At 39.9% G+C, this 22,272-nt stretch overlaps 1 protein-coding gene across 1 annotated transcript; it reads right to left on the bottom strand.

Moving 5' to 3' along the window:
* Nucleotides 1–16,579: 16,579 nt before the first annotated feature.
* Nucleotides 16,580–21,850, bottom strand: mrpl19 (mitochondrial ribosomal protein L19). The gene is made up of 6 exons (XM_047387435.1): nt 21,698–21,850; nt 21,390–21,504; nt 21,170–21,288; nt 19,396–19,530; nt 17,394–17,575; nt 16,580–17,087 (listed from the first exon to the last, which is right to left on the bottom strand). Exons 1-6 carry the CDS (start codon nt 21,825–21,827, stop codon nt 16,866–16,868), a joined length of 903 nt encoding a protein of 300 aa, XP_047243391.1. The 5' UTR covers nt 21,828–21,850; the 3' UTR covers nt 16,580–16,865.
* Nucleotides 21,851–22,272: the final 422 nt, after the last annotated feature.

Here is a 22,272-nt window from a genome sequence, read left to right as displayed (position 1 = left end):
CATGAGCTCCGTTATGGAAATCAAATACCCTGTGTTTATGTCCAACTCACTAACAATAGCTTGCTGTTGTTTGTTTTCATAGGGAATAAGGATAAAATGTATTCTGTATGTCAAGAGTCTCTCACTTTCTATTCAGGGTGGATGTAAAACTGGAATTAAATCAAAAGAAAAAGAAATACTCTGCCCATCGACAACACAGGTAGAAGTCTTTACCTACCCTCCAAGGGCAACTGGACTCACAAGGTGTGGAATTTGACAAGGCAATAATTCACAGCCCTTTACTGTAGTTCACGCGAAATTGTTAACAGAAAATCGCAGAATGCTCAGGCGAAGGGTGGGAGATCAGTCACAGCTCTCTTCTTTTATCTGGTTTAGCTAAGAGGAGAGAGATAAACACTCTCTGGTGCTGTTCCTCCAAGGTCAATCCCTGTGTGACTGAAGCCTCACTGAATATCTATGAGGTAATTAGGTGGGAGAACAAGATGCATCAGAAGAAAATAAAAGAAAAGAAAAGAGTAGAGAGTCTAAAAGAAACAGAACCAAGCATAAATGTTTAAGCTTGGGGCTGAATGGATGTGCTCCTCCCAGACCCTTTCTCCAGCTGATCAATCTTGGCGATATCAGACAGTGATGGGAGGAATGTCAACAGCACTCACCTCTAACCCTACGTGTGAAGGCACTACAGCGGAACTGTGACCCCCCGATTCTCCTCCCGACGACCTCCAGGCAGCCCCTCTCTAATGGAGATTTTATGGATGGTGTTTCACTTTATAGATGCTATGGGCATGACCGGATGTCTCTGTAAGCCAGATGTGTTACATAGACAAAGAAGGTAAATTACTCTTTCTTTTCATTTTAGTGTGTGTACTTTTCAAGTACACGCACTGAAATGTCAGCTAGGTTTAATTGAAGTCAATGGAGTGTCCTCAAATAAAATGTGACTGCTACAGAATGAATTTAAACTTAGTGGCCCCTATATTGCTAACAATAAGGACCCAAAAGTTGTATTCCCAGAAGTTCTGGAAGTTTCTCTGAAAAAGGTTCCTAATAACATACAGTAACAGCTTCATACAGTTGCTGATCTACATATCCTGACCATGTCTTTAATCAAAACAAGTATTGCTCAGTGGTTAGACAGTTACACAATGGTAACCTGAAATGCAGACCCTTGATGCAACAAGTGCCATCAAGGGTTGAGTTTTTCTAAGCTATTCAGAGGTGGACTCGCTGAAGCTTTGGATCATTGTCGTGCTGCATAACCCAAATACACTTGAGCTTAAGATCACAAACTGATTGACATTGTCTATCATGATTTACTTGAGAGCAGAGTTTACAGTTCCATCAAGTATCAACAAATCAGTAAAAACCCTGAAGCAAAGCAGCTTCAGACTATCACTCTACCACCACCATGACAGGACTTTTGGTATGACGTTTTCTTCTTCAATGTTGTTAGATCTACACCAGATATGACGGGACGCACATGCTCTAGAATGTTCAATTTTTTACCAATCGTCTTGGGTATCCTCAAGAGGATGTTTCTTAGCAGATGTTATTTGGTGAGTTGTCAATTCCTGAAAGATGTTCCATCTTTTCTAAATTTGTGGATTGCTGTCACTGTGCTTCACTGAAGTCCCAAAGTCATAGTGATGGCTTTAAAACCAATCCCAGGCTGACAGACGGCAATGACTTCTTATTTGTCCTGCATTTTCTTTAGATCAGGGCATGATTTGCATGATGTGCTATTACTCAGCTGTTCAAAAAATCATGTTAATCACAGTTAATTTATGATTTAACATAAGATGATTACTTTTTCACATAGGATCAAGGTGGTTTGGCATTACTAAAATCATTGTTGAGAAACTGCATTTCAAAATATATCCATACACAAACCTACTGAGAATACCTTTTAACATTCGAGAAATTAAAAAAAAACAGCAAGTGTGCAGTAGCGAAATGAATGATGGGCCAAGACAGACAGAGGGTTAGCAAAGATAGAAAGGGATAAAAGGACAAGAAGGAGACAGCAAGGGAGAGAAGAAAGATCAAGTGTCAAGTCCACTGTGGTCCATTTTGCCCAGAGACAGCTGCAGCCACAACTGACAAATCCAGAGGGGCCCCTTCTTCTATAGGACCCGGGAAAGCACCGGGAATTATCCAGAGTCTCAGCTCTCCACATGGAGAGTCAAGAGAATCACATCCTGTCCCACTTCTATTGCCAGTGCCGAAACCCACTGCTCTACTCTATCCTACCCCCACACACTACTGCTATCCTGAAAGATGGTAGATCCTGTGAACTCAGGGGGCACAGCCCTGTGACACCCTTCCCTTTCTAGTTTCATATGTCTTCTTATAACGATTTGTATGTGCTTCACAGGAATGTGGGGAGAAAGAGAGGTAGAGTGAAAGTGTGAACAGCTGTGATGAACTGTTGTCTGGGGCATGATAATATACCCACGCCATTAGGGCTCTATAACATCTGTATGTGGCTGTGTAAGTTGGCTTTTTAAACAAGTCAGTCACAGTTCAAAGAAGGCCACAGCTTGCTGGCAAACCCTGATACCTGCTGTGTCTGTAAAAGAAGCAGCATTTAGGGGAAATGAGAGCAGCTTACTGGTACAGAGAAGAATAAAAAAAAGGTGGGGCAGGTTACGGATATTAGCGCAAGAAAGGGGGCTATAGGATAAAAATGTGTTGCTTGGAAAAGGAGGGGGGAGACCGGTAGCTACAAGAGGGAGAAAGTTAGAAGGAGGTTTTGATGTTTGGTAAAGGAGTGCAGCAGGGGAGCACATCGTAATGTATCTATTGAAGTTCAGGCCTCTGTGTTTGATACAGTACATCTGCACCCCATTTCCCTCTTTTCCCCCAGCTGCACACTCTCACGTGTACAGGAACAATAAGACCCAAGACCATAAATTCCCTCACTCCCTCTCTCCCTCGCATCCATCTCTCTTAGCATCCATGTTTTTTTCTCTTTTTAGATCTTTTCCACAAGCCTTTGCCTTCTGTCTTTCACACCCCAAAGAAGTCACTCCTCCATCCTACCCTCTTCTGTTTTTGACATAATGAGATGTTGCTCAGACTGCTGACTTGACTTTTGTTTCTCATTTCAGACACTGTGCCATAAAAAGCTTGAATTAATTGATTTCCTCTTTGTAAGAGGGGGTCATGTCTTCTGCTCTGGTTTCTGGAATCCTTTCCTCCCCTCCTCTTCTCTTCTCTTCCCTTGCTTTGCACCCCCCAACACCCCAAGGACTCTGAGTGCACCTCTTACCCTAATCCCACCGCCTCCACCACCACTCTGCGATGTGAAAGAATGGAAGTATCAGTTGGCCCCCATCAGGTCCGCTGGGGTGTGGGTGCGCGGTAAATGAAATATGGTAGCTGTCGCATTAGGAAATCCATTGAAGTTAATGAGGGCCGGTGTTCTCTGCGGAGCCACATCTGCTGCTGGTTAGGCGCCAACAGCCTCCAATGCAGATGCTACTATGTGGACTGGTCTGTGGCGCAAGAGGGCGTTGAGGCAGAGGGGGAGTAACACTGATGGGGAAACTGGACCTGTATTGAGTGGTATTGGCCAGCAGTTGGCTGAGAGGAAGCTGACTGACCCAAGGTCATTTGTGATCATTGCTGGATTGCCATCGAGTCATAGATACCATGGCTTTATCAGAGTGATCAGCTGGCAAAGATGTGGCAAAACCACAAAGATTTGCTTATCCACCTCATGGTATGGTATGTCATGGTATGACAGCATATGATACCAACATAACAATTGATATTCATGTAGGATGGACAGTGCCTGGTGGTTATGCCCCTTCAATCCATTAAAAACTTCAAGGTATTAATTTGGATGGGGGTGAAATGCAAATGTATCAAGTGCAAGAAAACAATACATGGTTTTCTGATATTTTTACAAATAAAAATCTGAAAAGTGAGCACACAGTCAATACTTTGAAGAACCACCCTTAGTCATAATTGCAGCAGCAAGTCTTTTTGGATTTGTCTCTACCAGCTTTGAAAATCTAGAGATAGAAATTTTGGTCTATTTCTTAAATATAACTAGCTAAAGCTCATTCGGATTGAGCATCTGTGAAAATCAATATTCATGTTTTGCCACAGATTCTCAACTGGATATAGGTCTCAACATTGCACTATTCTGACATGCTTTAATATGACTATGCTTTAATCTAAAGAATTCAATTGTACCTCTGGGTGTATATTTAGGATCATTGTTCTGCTACAAGGTGAACATCCACCTCAGTCTAAAGTTAGTTGCACCTCAAAAAGGTTTTGTTTTTGATTGTTTTGTAGTTACTTTCATTAATTTTTTTATATACTCTGACCAACCTCCCTGCTAACGAAAAGCAGCCCCACAGTGTGATCGTAGCACCACCATGTTTCACCATAGGGTTGCTGTGTTCTGAGTGATGTACACAGCATTGTGCATGCTTTCCTGATTAATGCTTTCCTTACTTGACCAGTCAGTTTAAATCGACTGCTGTGTGTTTATATGATTGTAGTTGTTCCAAATTCACTCCATTTCAAGACAGATTGAACATATACTACATATATTTTTCCCTCACAATTATACTGTACTTCATGTTGCTCGGTCAAAAGACATCACAGAACTTGAATAGGAAAAAGTTCACTTTGTTTGTAAGTACCTTTTTAAGGCTTTTTCATTTTTATGTTGCATTTTTGCGTAAAGGTCTGGAAATGTTACCAGGAAAACAATTAAACTGTCCTGTATTGTAACCTGGTAATGACCTGTGAAGCAGATCTTTGTAATTTGATACTGTGGGCAATTCAAGGGTAATGATGCATGGTTTGAAGATGGTAGCTCCAATAGAGCAATTAAATGGTCAATGATGCTTTACCATACATTTTAGGTTTTATTATAGACTCACAATTCATAACAGCTGACCTTTATACCCCTGGGTGTGTGAGATAGAGAGTGATAATGATAGCTAAATAATAAAGACAAGACAAGTAAACTCAGTGTGACAGGGTTAAGCATTACATAGACAGTAGTCAGAGAGTTTTGTCAAAGACTGCCAGACATGATGGGGTCAGAAGTTTAATGATGGTGTCCATGCAAGACACAGAATGGGCAGCATATTGAGATGCAGACAAACGGGCCAGAGCTGCCCTGAATGGCCCGTCACAGCTTTTTAAGACAAATCTTGAGCACTTTCGACTGATAGCTTTGGGCAGTTCAGATGAGGTCTTGAGCCTGTGTGGAATTTACTGGCTGCTGAAGAATTTGTTGTTGTATCAGGACTAAGCTGCATTTGCTAATCAGTTTTTAAACTGCTTGAAGTTCCAGATGGTAAAGAGTTTACTGCTTTAGAAAGGTTCAAAGAGTGTTTGGTAAGCTGTCAATCAGAGAGCCTCAAGCAAGCTGACATTAGACTTTTTTTATACAGCGCCCTACAGGTTTATTGGCACTACTGGTCGACATGTGTAAAAAGCTTTAAATACATTCATCTTTTTTGCAGTAGCACAACCACAAACACACAAAGATATGCTGTAGTCTTTTAACAGGACCTTTTGGAGATTATCATATCCCTTAAAACAAAACTGTAAATTCTGGTGGCAAGATAAATATAGGTCCTTGTCTAGGCCGGCCATCAGGACCTCTGTTTCTGTAAATACATTGTTTTGGTCATTTATCAATAATAATTGTGCTGAAAGTATTTATATATCAAATGTTACTGAACACAAACAAATTGGTTTTATTTAATATAGATTCTACAAACCTAACAAGCACAAAAAGGGCTCCATGTTGGTATCTTTATCTAAATGTCAGCTCATGAATAAAAGTGGAGAAATGGTCTCTTAACCTCTGGTCGGGTCACAATATAACCTCCCCATGGATCTTTTGTCAACTACAGTCCAGTTCAGAGAGCACCTTTGCTGAGTCATTCATCTTAACTGTGTATTGTAAGTAGGTGTTTCAAGCCATTTGTCAGCAGTTCACATCTTCACTGATGTTTCTTTAGGGGGAGTCCTAAGTGGGAATTCTTTGTGTCCACTTCAGGTCATCAGTGGTCAGCATGTCTAACGGGTGAATAAAGTGGGTAACAATCAGAAGAATTTAGGGGAATCTATTATAGGTTCAAACTTATCATACAGCTTGTTAAAAGCAGTTTCACAATTCTTGTGCTAAATCATCTTTTCATCTATAAAAAAAGACTTAAGCAATTAAGATGAAACCTAACGTACTGTATCAGAGCATGAGGACGCTTAAGGAATATTTTACCACTGCAGATTGATGATTAAGCACAGCAGAAGGCTATCTCTACATTTATGATGAAGGAGAAGCATTTTAATGTGCATATTGCAATTCTCATGGAAAAAACGAGCATTAGTACTGGAAAGACTAAAACATCAATATTGGATCTGGAGCATACATTTGAGTAATCATTAACTTAGTATATAAAAGACTTCATGAATTTGTTTGAAATGATTGTTGTTGTTTTTTTAATACTTTCCAAATTAAACAAATCTGAAAACTGTGGCCTACATTTTTATTCACACACTCTTTTTCTGATATCACTGAGTAAAATCACTTTATTCTGCTTTAGTTATCTCTGTAACTATTTTGGGGTATGTCTCTACCAGTTTGCATATATATAGAGTGATATTTGTGGTCGGTCTTTATTGCAAAATAACTTAAGCTATGTCGGATTTGACACCATTAAGACACCACCCAAGGGGATCTGCATCTGGAGAAAGATAACTTTAGCAGCAGGGTTTTTGTTACCTCACAAGACCCTATATCAATTATTTACTTGTACTGTACATCAACCTTCTTGACCCTAGGTGTTCTAGATTAGAGTTCGTCCGAGTCCTACAGGCACTTTCAATATTCTAAATATAGGCATTTAAGAGAATGTTTATCTCAAATAAACGTTTTTTCCCCCTTTTTACAAATTGCAATGTTAAATGAAGTTTGTATTTGTATTACATAACATATTAGATGGACTAAATAACCAGATGACCCACAGCAGTTGGGGTTTGGCTCTGAATCAAATGATTGTGCGCCTCAACTCCATTCTTGAATATCAACAGCAATTTAGGGTAAATTGCCTTTCAGCTGCTGCTTGATACGAGGGAATAAATGAACAGAGGCAGTTAGATTGAAGTTAGCGATACCCAGCCCCGTACAGACCAGCTTTGCCTGCATACTTGGCATTAGATCAAGGTGAATCTGGTATGTGTAAGGGAATGAGCTCAGAAAATGTGTGTTTGAGTGTCTGTGTGTGCATTTGGAGCCCTCATTAGCAAACTCCAGTCTTCAGACTAAATACACCACCCCTCCTGTCCCCTTCACTCTCTGCCTCTTAACCAAATGAGGTTAATAAAACTCAAGAGTTTACTACCATCACTAACACCAGCCCTCCTCCCATGAATTCTCCTTCATCTTTCTCTCTATACCTCCATCTCTATGGACTACTGGGCTAACAACCCTCGATACTCCTTCAATTCCAAAGCTCCCCTCCCTCTTTCATCTCAGCTGAAATGCTTTTTTCCTCCTTTCCTCACCTCCTTTTTATTGTCATTGTTGCAAGGCGAAAGCTCAGGGATTTCCTCCCTCTTTTTCCCAGGACAGAGGTGCAATTACAGCTCAGAAGAGAGGAAGACCAGCTGTGGAGGGGCTTCTAAACAACAGCTGAGGGAAGACAAAGCTGAGGGCGCCCTTCAGAGGCAAGAAAGCCATACTGCTAATATTCCCACCAAAGTTTGTCCTTGCAACTAAAGAGAGGCATGCTTTTTAAACCAATGTTCTTCTAAAGGTACAGAGCAGGGTCATTGTGACCAAACAGGAGTAGGATGCATTTTGATTAGGAATGTACTGTGTTATGACCTAAATCGCGTGTCCTGACTGGTAAACCCCAACTGAACTGGCTTTGGCGGCAACAAGCACTGATATCAGCGATAAGAGAAGAATGCATCAAACAGCCTTGGGCGATGTCACCTTGGACAGCATATGGACACGGAGATCCTGAAACTTGAGAACGCACATTAGGATGTGGAATAAATTCAGACAGCTCAAAAATGTGTATCTGATGGGATGCTGTCCTGACAGAACTATTATCAATACAATATGTTTGCAAGTGAATGTCTTAGAAAGATACCCTTTTCCTGCTAATGCATCCTAATGCAATTCTAAATGTATTTGGCCATTGTTCTGAAAAAGAATGGTGGAGTTAATTTAAATTGTTTGGTTTCCTTGCGTTTTGGTATTTAAACAACTTTATTAAATGTAACCATTGTCTGATGTTTAGAGAAATAACTGAACTAAATAATCTAATTGATGTTTGGAAGAAGCCCATGTGAGAATGGGTAAGTTTTATTCTCAGTACAGTGTTTGTTTGGCTCTGATGGTATGTGTTCACAGATTTAACTTTTTTCCAAGAGACTTTTGAGTTGTCCTTGAGGATACCTGCAAATTTTGGTTGAGCAGCCATTTCTTTCTTAGAATAAGAAGAAGTTAGAATAATGTTTTCATTACTGTAGACCTCTCTAATGAAGAACAATTGTTACACATCCGTGTGCATCAGACTAACAACGTTGGTCAGAACCTAAAGCAGAAATTACAACTACCTAATTACTGAATTAAAAATGTTGTATTTTAAATTAGCCTTTTTTTTATTTTTGTTAAATGTTGTCATTCACTGATCTGGTGAATTACAGAAAAACTGGGCTCACCACATAATCCTTTTAAATTACTGAGAAGGGTGCTGGTTCTTTAAGTCTCCCAGCCACTGCTCTAAAACAATATTACTCTTGACTTCCTCTTCCTCATTGGACAAATCACCACATACATTTTCAACTTATGTAATGAAATTTGAGTTTGAGAGGTGTTCTGTGCAATAATCCCATCACTCTTTGACAACCTGTGTTGTGTTTCATTCTTTTATGTTTTCTTTTACGTTAAATACATCAAACATCATAAACATGTAGGGATGAATAATATTTTTCATGTTAAACTAAGATAAAAAAAATATGTCAGGGCTTTCTTTACTGCAGCAGACACATTTTCAAGCAGTGTGTGGAGTTTTATTTGTCAGCCGTCTATTTAGTCTGCAGAATAATATGTGGTGCATGACTTCATGCTCTCTGTCATTGCTGTGATAAAATGCTATTTTTTTCTCTTGTCAGTGGGTGATTCTAACCTAAATTTAATTTGTATTGGAAGTAAAAATTAAGGGAAATTGCAATGCATGTGCCATAAATCTTAACATGCCATATTGTTTTTTTCTTTATTCCTTTTAACCTTGCCTCAGTGTTTTGTTTTGTTTTTTTATGTTGGGTATGTTGATGGTCAAAGCAACAAATCTTCAAGTTCTCCCAGAGAGGACATTGCTCCTCCTCTCTAAAAGTTTTTTTATTTTCTCTCCAGACTGCACTAAACAACCACAATTACAGCTTTGACAAACAGGAGCTGAACCAGAAGTGTTTCTGTCTTGAAAAGGCAGAACAGAGACTTCTAAGGTGTTTCTTTTTTTATAGACAACAACAAAAAATTCACGTTTGTGCATCCATAACAGTAACGTAAGGAATAAACAAAGTAATTCACATACATTTAGAAAGCAGATTAATATGAACTTTAAACAAGAAATATTTATTCTGTAAGTAGAATAGTTAAAGACATTTCAGTTTACATAGTCTTATTTCTTAAAATCAAATCAAAATTATGTCCAAAAACTGGTTGCAAAGGCCAGTAAAGTTTGATGTAGGGGGAGCCATCTTATGCTGCTAAAGTACTGTATCAATCTAATGCATCTTTTTAACAGGTCTTTTTAAAAATTTCAGAAATGTTTTTGTCATTTATACTTCTTGTTGGTTGATAAGGGTGTCTTAAAATTAGTAATCCATGACTTCTTGTTTCCATAGACTGTAAAAATGACATGATGCCTTTTTCTCGTAGCGACATTTCAAAATAGAACAAAAATACCTTTTAAGCAAGGCAGATGTGCAAATGGCTGCAAGAAAAGAGCTGCTCACCTAAATTTGTTTGTATTTACAGCAGCAGAGGATCTAGGGTCAGGACTCGAATGGCAGCACTGAGAAGAAGCGGCCACCATATATGGGGTGCCCACTCTACCGCTATACCACACACCAGTATTGCTATGAAAGCAATACTGGTGTCAATGGTTTTTGGTGGTCATTTCAGTCATTAATGACTTATCAAAAACTAAAATATCACTGGGCATGGACAGGTTACCAGGAGCATGGACAGGTTACCAGGATCAAGGTATTGTCATGTTTCAGTTCAAATGCAGACTGTACCGGAGCAGACGCATGATCAGGAAATATTCAATGAGCTAACTGAAGAACTTACAAACAAGGGAATCCACAGGAGACTTGGCACATGCAATGGAACAGAGACATGGAAGAATCCAGCAAAGAAGAAACAGAAACAAGGAACTTCAATACAATCAAAGTGTGAAGCTACATGGAAATCAGGTAGAGAATAATCAATAGAACACAAGAGCTGAGAATCATGACAGGTACATTGAAGTTTTGAAAAAAGTAATGTTTTCACAACTACTAAAAAAATTCTCTCATACAGTTTCTATGGGAGGGATTTAAAGGGTTGTTAGTAAGACACCAGGAAAAGTGTTGGAGTGAATACTGTTTTTTTCCTGCTTTGTGAACGTGAAACTAAGGCAGTTCTCCACCACCCCCACCTCCACTTGTTGCTACAGACTGGCTGAAAATAGAGTCAAATTGTTAGTCTCACATTTACAGAAAAGAGAAATTCAGCTTTTTGGGAATATTTCTGGTGGCTAAAAACACTGCCAGTCAAAGCTTGGTAACTCAGTCCCACTCTTATCAGGTTTTTAAACCAGATTTGGTAAGACAGCAGGTGGTTGACAGAGTGTGTTAAATAAAAGCAGGGTTATCTAATTGTATTTTAAATCTTGAAATGGTTATTTTAGCTTGAGATGTCATACAGTGACAATCCAAAACCAAGTCATTCCTAGATATCCCTACTGTGGATTCTTTCCTATTGGACCACATCAGCAAAATAACTGGGATGTGCAACTGCTCAGCTTCGGCTATCAGCTGCTCACAATGTAATGTTTCGTAGCAGCTGTTGCTCTGTCAGGTTGTCTGCGTGTCTCTAACAAAGAGAGAGTGATCGCAGCAGGAGCCCTCGCCAAGCCCGTGGGACAGTGGGAGAGAGGAACAGACGGCAGCGTCGTTTCACTGGAAGCATATGGTGAAACTCAAGTGTGTAATCTACCAAAGACCACGGGTGGCCCTGAGGTGCACATACACACAACTGCACACACACACACACACACACACACACACACACACACACACACACACACACACACACAATGACAGGGTGTAATTTACCTGTGGGGGGTGGAGGGGCAATGGGTGGCCCAGTATCCAGTTGCACTTGTCATACATGTAGACAGCTCGAGCACAGTTCACACTAATACTGACAAGGACAGAGCGAGTGAGACTAATTTTCCCAGGCAGGGCAACTACAAGAGCGTTATACAACACTGAAGGATAGAAGCACAGAGGTAAAGTGCAAAATTTTAGTCTGTGGGAGTTTCTTCAAACACTGTATCACATCCTTTCCAATTCACCAAGCTGGCTCCTTTTCAAAGACTGAGCTGGACCCCCAAGAAAGAGAGAGAGAACAGAAAGACATGAAGTGTTTGGGAGGGCAATGAAAAGGGAGGAAGACTGATTGGAAGAGTACATCCCTCCCTACATTCCTGCACTGACCTTCAGAGTACTGTGGCACTGCAACTATCATCAGCCCACCATGCTTTACAGTTGACTGCTATAGATGGGTGGGATTATCGTCACCACAAACCTGTATGCTCCACCCCGGAGCCAGGGCAATCGTCAATGAAGTGTATCCGGTTTCGCCTGGGAATTGACAGACAAGATGCCCCAGACATTTACAGTTGGCAAAGTTTGAGAAGTCTGGTTGTGGTGAAAGGTGATTTGATAGCCTGTCTGCAAGTTGACAAATGTGAGAGTGTGTGTGTGTGTGTGTGTGTGTGTGTGTGTGTGTGTGTGTGTGTGTGTGTGTATGTGTATGTGTGTGTGTGTGTGTATTTGATCTTCTTTCTCAGCCAAGGGGCTTTAACTTCACTCCAGGTGCAAAGAAGTCAACCGGAGGGCATGGGATGCTCGTGCATATAAGTCGAGGGGCCTAAATTGCACATGCACAGACACACAGAGTGACAGGAAGTTTCCTTTGAGTAACCATGTGGTTTAAACTGGTTTACCAGTCCAGTGGTGTTACAGTGGAATGCCTCTGAAGACTCGGTAATGTGCTTTAGGATAAACATTTCAGTTACTGCCTCCGCAAGAGAACATCAATCAGTCCCAAACAGAAATACTGAGAGAGAGAAATGAAAAGGTGAAAGGGCCAGCTGGTTCAGTGGGTAGGGTAATGACAATGTGCAGGATAGCCACTTAAAAGCAGATGGAGTTGGCTTTCTTTGCTGCAGGTTGGGGCTGATTGAGCAGGGAGTAAGTTAGCTGGACCACTGCATACCAGACAGTAACTTAACAAGTAAAAGATTCTCTAATAATCACACAACTCATATAAACATGCTCTGGGTTGCTGTCAAAGCAGTAAACATAATCACTCTCAGTTAGATCTCTGGATCTCCTCACAGCGACTCTGTGTGGTCCATAATGAGCTCAGCAAACATCTGCTACTCCTGTATTAGAGGCCGAGTCTCATCCTGTAATATGCAGAAATTAGAGTGCAGAGACTCATTCACCCTGTTTATACACACACACATTCACAAGAAGCAGACATAACATAAGGAGTCCAAGTGTTTTTATACAGCTTGACTGACGCTCTAACATACCATCTTAACACCACAATTTTCCATCCACAGCAGTAAAACACTACCGGGTGTCTTTGGTTGCTCTTCTAGAGCTTTTCTTCTTTTTTTAAATAAACAAGTCTTTTTTTAAAGGCAGGCGTACTGAAATAAATGCAGATCTTTATGTTTTTGGAAAATGCCAGTCATAATTTGTTCGACTAATACATAATAGTTTATTTTAGTTTGTAAGGTGTTTACCCTCAAAAACCCTCAGACAGTTATGTAACGTTGATAGGAGCAACAATAGAGGAACAGTGCCACCTAGTGACATTTTTGTAATCTGTGCTTTCTATCTCCTTATCTGACCTGGAAATTATTCTCCTCCTGAAGTACTCCAGTAGAAGAGAACATGCGCTTACAAAATAATTATTCCGGCATATCACAATAAATAATAATAAAAAAAATATTTTTTGAGATAGAAGTACACTGTACAGTACATGCACTCCTCCTTTTGCATTAATTACTGTCTCAATGCAGCGTAGCATGGGAATCAGGGTGCTGCTCTGCTGAAGTGTTAAGGAAGCCCAGGCTGCTTCCATAGCAGCGTGTGTTGGGTCAGCTGTCTCACAGGACCAAAAACAGCTTGAATTCTGTCTCTCACCACTCTTCCTCCAGAATCTGGAACTTTCATTTCCAAATCAAATGCAACATTTATTTTCATCTGCAAAGAGGACTTTGGACAACTAAGCAACAGTCCAGTCCCTTTTCTCCTTTGCAAAGGTAAGACACATTTAATGTCTATGTTTCAGGTGTGGCTTAATGCAAGGAAGGTAACATTTTCAGGGTTCCTACATACTATTTGGATTATGTACATGTATATACAGTGCCTTGCGAAAGTATTCGGCCCCCTTGAACTTTTCAACCTCTTGCCACATTTCAGGCTTCAAACATAAAGAAATAAAATTCAAATTTTTTGTGAAGAATCAACAACAAGTGGGACACAATTGTGAAGTGGAATGAAAAAACTGAAAAGTGGGGCGTGCAATATTATTTGGCCCCTTTACTTTCAGTGCAGCAAACTCACTCCAGAAGTTCAGTGAGGATCCAATGATCCAATGTTGTCCCAAATGACTGATGATGATCAATAGAATCCACCTGTGTGTAATCAAGTCTCCGTATAAATGCACCTGCTCTGTGATAGTCTCAGGGTTCTGTTCAAAGCGCAGAGAGCATCATGAAGACCAAGGAACACACCAGGTAGGTCAGAGATACTGTTGTTCAGAAGTTTAAAGCCGGATTTGAATACAAAAAGATTTCCCAAGCTTTAAACATCCCAAGGAGCACTGTGCAAGCAATCATATTGAAATGGAAGGAGTATCAGACCACTGCAAATCTACCAAGACCCGGCCGTCCCTCTAAACTTTCATCTCGAACAAGGAGAAGACTGATCAGAGATGCAGCCAAGAAGCCCATGATCACTCTGGATGAACTGCAGAGATCTACAGCTGAGGTGGGAGAGTCTGTCCATAGGACCACAATCAGTCGTACACTGCACAAATCTGGCCTTTATGGAAGAGTGGCAAGAAGAAAGCCATTTCTCAAAGATATCCATAAAAAGTCTCCTTTAAAGTTTGCCACAAGCCACCTGGGAGACACACCAAGCATGTGGAAGAAGGTGCTCTGGTCAGATGAAACCAAAATCAAACTGTTTGGCCACAATGCAAAACGATATGTTTGGTGTAAAAGCAACACAACTCATCACCCTGAACACACCATCTCCACTGTCAAACATGGTGGTGGCAGCATCATGGTTTGAGCCTGCTTTTCGTCAGCAGGGACAGGGAAGATGGTCAAAATTGATGGGAAGATGGATGGAGCCAAATACAGGACCATTCTGGAAGAAAACCTGTTGGGAGTCTGCAAGAGACCTGAGACTGGGACAGAGATTTATCTTCCAACAAGACAATGATCCAAAACATAAAGCCAAATCTACAATGGAATGGTTCACAAATAAACGTATCCAGGTGTTGGAATGGCCAAGTCAAAGTCCAGACCTGAATCCAATTGAGAATCTGTGGAAAAAACTGAAGTCTGCTGTTCACGAACGCTCTCCATCCAACCTCACTGAGCTTGAGCTGTTTTACAAGGAAGAATGGGCAAGAATTTCAGTCTCTCGATGTGGAAAATTGATAGAGACATACCCCAAGAGACTTGCAGCTGTAATTGTAGCAAAGGGTGGCGCTACAAAGTATTAACGCAAGGGGGCCGAATAATATCGAACGCCCCACTTTTCAGTTTGTTAAAAAAGTTTGACAAATCCAATAAATTTCATTCCACTTCATGATTGTGTCCCACTTGTTGTTGATTCTTCACAGAAAATTTATATCTTTATGTTTGAAGCCTGAAATGTGGCAAGAGGTTGAAAAGTTCAAGGGGGCCGAATACTTTCGCAAGGCACTGTATATAATAGATTATGTATTATCTATATACAAAGAAACAAGGAAGTTTTCAATGATACAAGAGAGCTGGTATACAATTAGGAGAGAAAGCAGCACACAAGGAAAGGAAGAAAGAAAGGACCAACAGAAGGAAAGCAAGAACACAGAAGACAGGAAATAAGGGCAGAAGGAAGGAAAGTAGAACACAAGGAAATGAGTCAGGACACAAGAGAGTATGGGGAAATTAATAATTTCTGTAAACATATTTTTCCAATACTCCTATGTTCATTTTCCATGCTTCCTCAGACCTCAAAAATCTAAGAATTAAATTTCATACCACTAAGGTAGAAAATGACTGACTGACCACTAAGGAGACCTGCAGTTCCCAATATGTTATGTCATGCATGTGTGAGGTGGCTCTTGACTCTAGCTATAATACATGAAATGCAAATCTCTGCCAAAGGCCTTTACTTCACAAACCTCTCAAAGCTATAGCTTGTGCATCTTTTTCCACTGGACATTTATACTTTAATCAACTTTCCATTGATATGCTTGGATGCATCAATCTGTGAACAGCCAGCTTCTGTAGCAATGGCCTTTTGGTACTGTGGTAGCATCTTCAGTGTTCTACGCTTCGGTCCCCTAGACTCTACAGTGGAGGTGGGGAGAGAGGATGCTAGCCAAGCTGACATTCATCATGAACACCTCTCACCCCCTCTATGACACTGTGGGAGCTCTGACCAGCTGCTTCAGCAGGCTGCTGCTACCACAGTGCAGGAAGGGCGCTTCCTCCCATCAGATATCAGACTGCACAATAAAAACCTATAAACGTACAAAACATGTTTCTCTTCATTTATCTCTGTTATATAGTGTTCATATTTGTTGTAACTTTATTTTAGATACAGCATTTTTTTGTTATTGTTTTTCTAGCAAGATTTATTATTTATAATTTTTCTTTGAATGATCCTTGTAGATGTCCACCATTTTACTCTGTCTTGCTGCTGTGACAACTTAATTTCCCCCTTGGGGGATGAACAAAGTCTTATCGTGTGACTTATCTTCTTTGTATAGGGAGCCAATGACTGTCTGTTGGACGAAGGTCAAGTCTAAGCTATTACTAATTTAGTCTACCTTACGTAGAGCTAAAACTGTAGTGATGAAAATACAATAAAAAAAATATTCATTCTGCTCACTCCTCTGTTCCAGAAAAGTTAAAAAGACTAAGATGTGGAAATAAGCAAACCAAAACAGAGATGTGCAGAATAAAGACAAAAAAGGGGGAAAAAACAACTAAATAAAAGACAATTATCTAAAACCCAAAGTTTGAACAGTTTAATATTTTTATAATGGTAACAACTTAATTTCTGCTTAATGGTAAGAAACCAAAGTTAAACGCCTGAAAACAGTGAACTGAATAGATAGGAGCCTGTTTAATCCACATGTCCAAGTTGCTTCCTTTGTATTACGCAGTGATGTTCAAACTAGTTGTCACATATTCCCACAGTTTCACTCAATCTATTTTCCAGTTTTTCCTTGTTGCTGGAAAATTCTGTTCCCATGGTTGCCCTGTGAGGGGTTACTCAGACATTTAAAGGGATTCCAATCACTTGCTCATCTCCTGCTGCACTTCTATGAGGATCTGCTGCTCTAGTTTGGTGGTGTCATATTCCTTCAGCATGTCGTACTCCAGCCATGGCTGTGCATGCTTCTGCGCACCCTCCATCTGTCTGGGGGTCATGCACAGGTCAAAGCGGATGCCCTGGATGTTGAACTTGGGTCGTTCCCAACGTTTGGACCATGGCTTTGGGCGCATTCTTACTTTGATCTGGAGAACAGAGAGAGAAAAAAATAAAGCTTAATTGTTTAAAATTGCAGCAGTTTTATTTTTTTATCTTTTGTTTTCTCCTGTGTTTTACTGCCGGGGTTGGATGAGAAAACTGACCCCAAAAAAACCAGACAAACCATCGATTTATTAGTTAGTCAATTACTCAATGAAAACACACTTGCATCACTTGATCAAAAATATAAAGGCATTTGTTAGTGTAAACGATGATACACAGCAAAACAAAAAGCAGTTTAAGCACAAATAATTTTGAAATCTGAAATGATGCGAATCTTACAGCCCACTCACCAAGTTAACAGGAACCTCTCCAGTAGGGGAGAAGGGAACGGGCTTCATTTCCGGGTCCACTGTGCTGTACTCAGGCAGAGCATCTCTAAGGTACATCAGGTTTTCATCCAGCCTTTTCTCCAGCTTCAGGACCTCCATTTTCTGGATCCGAGGATTGTACAGCTCGTAGCAGATCTCGACACCTAGGACGCACACATTTTATGTCATTCTCACCAGTCTCACTACTTGCACCAGGTAGTAGTGAAATGTAATCAGTAAGACAATAAAATTAGCAAATTCTTCCATAATATTCAAATCACGGGCAATGGCTTTTGGTCATTTCACAAGGCTGCTAAACAATTAAAAAATGAAGACATATTTGTACACTGTTTTGGTTGTCGACAGTATACTAAGAGTGTTTGGGAAGTATCTACAATCACAAATGTAAACGTGGAGTTTGCTAAACTCTAGTGGCGCTTTAACTGGAACTGATGGTTCTGGCACGGGGAGGATAAATATGTGCTAAAGCACCTTGTGTCATGTCAATGCTGCGGGGTGAGCCAAACTAAAGACCGCATAAGAGAAGGCTCTTATTGGCTTGTTTAAACAAAGTTAAATGTATTTATTTACAGGCTGTTTATAAATCATTGCTAGGAGTGGAGCCCGATCCCCAAAACATAACAGTGAAAGAGTCTCATAACCTCAAACATTGGTTGAGACGACCAGCATTTTACTTAATTAAATAAGGACATTAAATAATGACAACTTAAACAGCATCAGTTGAAATACTGCTTTAATTTCTCTGTAAGTCCAAATATCACATATCCAACACCCCCCCAAAAATCACACCAAGAGCAACACGATGGAAATAAACTTGGGTAAATAATATCGGCCCAGTTTTACTTATCGGACTGGTACCGATATGTTAAAAAATATCTAACATTGGCCGATACTGATGTGAATGGCGATATATGGTGCATCCCAAATTATAATTCTTATTTTTTTTGTTTATTTCCTGAAGAGGATCTCAAGACCCCACACTTGCTAATATGCCACAACTTTGAGAACCACTGATTTAGAAAATTCTGTGTTATGGCTGTGCTTAAATGCACCACAGGAGCTGCCACTGGCAGGGAAAATACCTCTCAACGACAGACTAATCTTAATATAATATTGGTGTGTGGTTGCATGTCTGCTGCTATAAAGAGTCTCATGGTACTTGGGGCTGATTGAATGCTGCAGATGACTGGATTCACACTTAAGCTGATTTTACTCTGTGCCAATGTGTTGGTTACATTTAGGCTGATGTGGTTTCAGGTGAGTAAGTCCAGTGCAGAGTGAGCTACCAACCTTATCACTGTTGTAAAATGTTGTTTTTGGTTTTTTGTGTAGTTGCTTGGTGGTACGTAGAATCCTGCACTTTAGTTCCACATATAATGTATAATGTTACACCTCCAGTAACAAGGCCAATAATAGCTAACGATACTGTCAGAACGTATAGGACATTAGCTTATCTGTTCTGCAAGTCAGGAGCAATAGAAATACCCAAATCTTGACACTTAAGTCAGTGATTTACCAATAATAGCAAGCACCCGGATAAATATTAATTCATTTAAACTTTGAAAGAAGGAAGGAATATGATTTTATATCCTGATTTAATTACTTAAATTCAAAGAAATTCACCAAATTTTTTTTCTCCTTTCAGTGTGTGACCAAAAGCTTTTGGTCCTAAAAGTGCCTCAAGCTTTTAAAAATATACTTGGTAAATATACTATATCATTTATACCCACATATCCTGTCAGGGTTGGGGTGTTTCTGGAAATAATTTTTTTCAAACATCTTCCACCAAATTACTTACAAGGGAAGGAGCACAGGTTAACAAGGAATATCTAAGATTAAAAGGAATGTAAAACAACATGAAAACATTTTGAATTTTAACATTAGATGACAAATAACTGTCACTAAATGTGATTTTATGCTCAATTAACACTTATTTATGTTGAATATGAAAAACAAACCTCACCTTGATTGTTAATAATGTTCCTTAAGACAAAAGTGGCCCCCAGCCCTTTCCCACCCCTCTGGATGCAGATGCCAACAAAGCGGTTTGTTTTCCCAATAGCATTGGGATCAGCCATGATCACAGCAAGGATGCTGCCTGACAGACATAGAAGAAAATAAGAAAATATAACTTTTGCATGAATAAGACACTTAATCACAATTGTGATTGTTACTGATGGTTAATATGATTTTTTTTTATTCATTCATTCATCTTCTATACCGCTTACTCCATAATGGGTCATGAGGGAGCTGGTGCCTCTCTCCAGCAGTCTACGGGCGAGAGGTAGGGTACACCCAGGACAGGTCGCCAATCCATCGATTTTTTTGATGCCCATCTAAATTTCTGTCAGCTCAACTTAATACATCAAATTCTGACAATTTTTTAGTCATAGCTGTGGCAGGATTTCAGTTGCTCAGTGAATTGGAGCTTTCTTTGTTCCTTTTAGTTTGTGTATTTTGCTCAGCAATCTACTAAATGTCAGACTGACAGGTATGGATTACAAGCAGACTATCACACTGCCTTGAAGAAATACAGTGGTAACATTAATCCATCATCTCTCACTAATTCAGGGTCCAGACGTGGTGGAAATAGCAGGTTGATGTGGGAAACCCGGCTTGTTCTGGGGAATCCCAATGTGTTCACGGGTCACAAAGGTTATATAAACCTTCCAAAGAGTTCTGGGTGTACTCCCTGGTCTCCTCCCAGTGGACATATGTTGTGCCAGAAAAACCTCCAAAGAGAGCCTTCCAGGAGACATCCTAAGCAGATGTCAGAACCACAGCCGAAACTTCTCGATACATAGGAGCAGCGGCTCTACCTGAAGCCTCTCCCAGATGAGGAAGCATTTCAGCCAATTTCCAAGCCTTAGTCACTCCATTTCGATCACTTCCTTTTGGTGATCAGGATCTACATCTGTACACGGTAGCTAAGAGCTGGCATAGATGTTGTCTAATGTTTCATTATTAATTTGAGATTTATAATGTATGGACTCATCACAATAGCAACATTTACAAAATCGCAAATGAGAAGAACTACTTGGATGCAATATTTGTTAAGCTAATATGGCTCATGTGCCATGCAATCATGCACTGCAGACTGTACTACCTTGATGCCCACAGCTTTTATACCTCCAAGAGACCAACATCCTATAGTTTACAAGGAGTGTTGGGGACATTGCGATGATGAACGAGACAGACGATTAGGGGCTTTTTATTGCATTTAAGTTTCACCTTCCATTTAATTTAATACCTAAAGGTCATTCTAGGGGTGAGTGTAACAAATTAGCCATGGCTCTAAACATTGTAATGTAAGCATCAAATAGCTTTTAGGTAATGATCTACGCTTATTGCAGCTGTTCCTATGGAAAAAACAATACATTAAATTAAATGTGGGTTAATCTCAGTAAATGCAACTATTTATTTTCTGAATATTGTACTGCCGCAGCATTAACGGTACAGACAATAATTTTGCCATCTACTTAAAACAGAATCTCTTAAATGTCCTTCTTGTATTTGCTTGTGTGCGGAGAGCTTTAATGCAAGCAAATTAAAAATGTGCATGTTTGCAAGAAACATGGAAACTAACTTAAATTAGCTTTACATTTCTATAATATAATTGCATGTAAACAAAAAGGAAAAAATTCTAACTAAATAACAGGACATTTGGGGGAACATATCGGGGGGATATTCAGGTGAAATAACGAAAATTGTAACCCCTTAAACATTTAGTCTCTTACCCACATAGAATTCGGGAATGTTGAGCATTTTCCTCCTGCGAATCATGTCTTTCCTCTCCAAAAAAAACTTGAAAGGATCTGTCCTCTGCCTTGGAGGGACGAACTCTGGGCTCAGAAACCTGGCAGAAAATAAAACAAGCTGAACCGACAGAGTAACAGACGAAAAGGGGACATCTTTACGAACTCTTATGTTGCTTACAGAGTGTAAAAATAATCTTACTTTCTCAAAGAAGCCACAGTTTGTGTCTTATCTACTATGACTGGTTTAGAAGGAGGGACAAATTTAGGAGGTTCGCTGTCCGCCGCAGGGCGACACACAGATGTAGAAAGCAACCCTGGAAATGGAAAGAAAACAATAATATCTCACGATTACTTTCATTTTTTTCTATGGCTTAAACAGAGCTAACCTTGCTAGCCGTAGCTACATGTGAACACGTAGATGTAGTTTACGACTAAGACACTATTTCTATGAGTGAGAGCGAAATATACCACACGGCAGACAGTTCCAAGCCTCCTTAGCACACTTACGTTCATTCTGGAGCTGCAGTTTTCGACAAAACCGCAGCGACGTAGCAAATTTATCAAGTCCTCTAGAACAGACCGCCATATCTGACCTTCTGTTGTCACATTGTACGGAAGCCGTGAAGCTCAAGAACATTCTAAACGCGAATATGGGGAACTGTAGTTCAACAATTTACAACACAAGATGGCGCTATTGTTCTGTCGGTCATCGTCAGCTCCTGTTAAAGTTTTTAAATTGTTAAAACGGACAAAATATGTTTTTTTCATTTAAACGAATCCGTCGAAATTACGTCAAAACTGCTTAGTTACAGGTTAGACAGCTACCTTAAAGTGATATAGTGCAGCTGAAAAAGGGAGTAAATAAAACCAATAAAAGTATAATGACATACAGAAATGGTTAAATATAAACATAAGTAATAAGGCAAATATACAAACAAAATGCCATTATGGTGGAGCGAGTTCTGGCTTAACTTTTATGTTACAGATAGGCCACTTTTAGGAAGATTTTCACACACAACCACAGCCTAATGACCACTACAAAGCAGTGGAAAGACAATAGCCTACGCCGTTTCTTTCTTTAT

Source organism: Girardinichthys multiradiatus, chromosome 15, assembly GCF_021462225.1.
Source record: "Girardinichthys multiradiatus isolate DD_20200921_A chromosome 15, DD_fGirMul_XY1, whole genome shotgun sequence".
Classification (NCBI taxonomy): domain Eukaryota; kingdom Metazoa; phylum Chordata; class Actinopteri; order Cyprinodontiformes; family Goodeidae; genus Girardinichthys; species Girardinichthys multiradiatus.
The sequence above is the reverse complement of the archived record's forward strand: the minus strand, read 5'-3'. Positions and strand labels throughout refer to the sequence as shown.

Bases quoted from the DNA above. Each gene is read 5' to 3' on its own strand.
- mrpl19 (XM_047387435.1), bottom strand. From the start codon at position 21,827: ATGTTCTTGAGCTTCACGGCTTCCGTACAATGTGACAACAGAAGGTCA. The intron at 21,505-21,697 runs GTAAGTGTGCTA...TTCCATTTCCAG, and splicing joins ACTGCAGCTCCAGAATGAAC to GGTTGCTTTCTACATCTGTG. The intron at 21,289-21,389 runs GTAAGATTATTT...ATTTTCTGCCAG, and splicing joins ACTGTGGCTTCTTTGAGAAA to GTTTCTGAGCCCAGAGTTCG.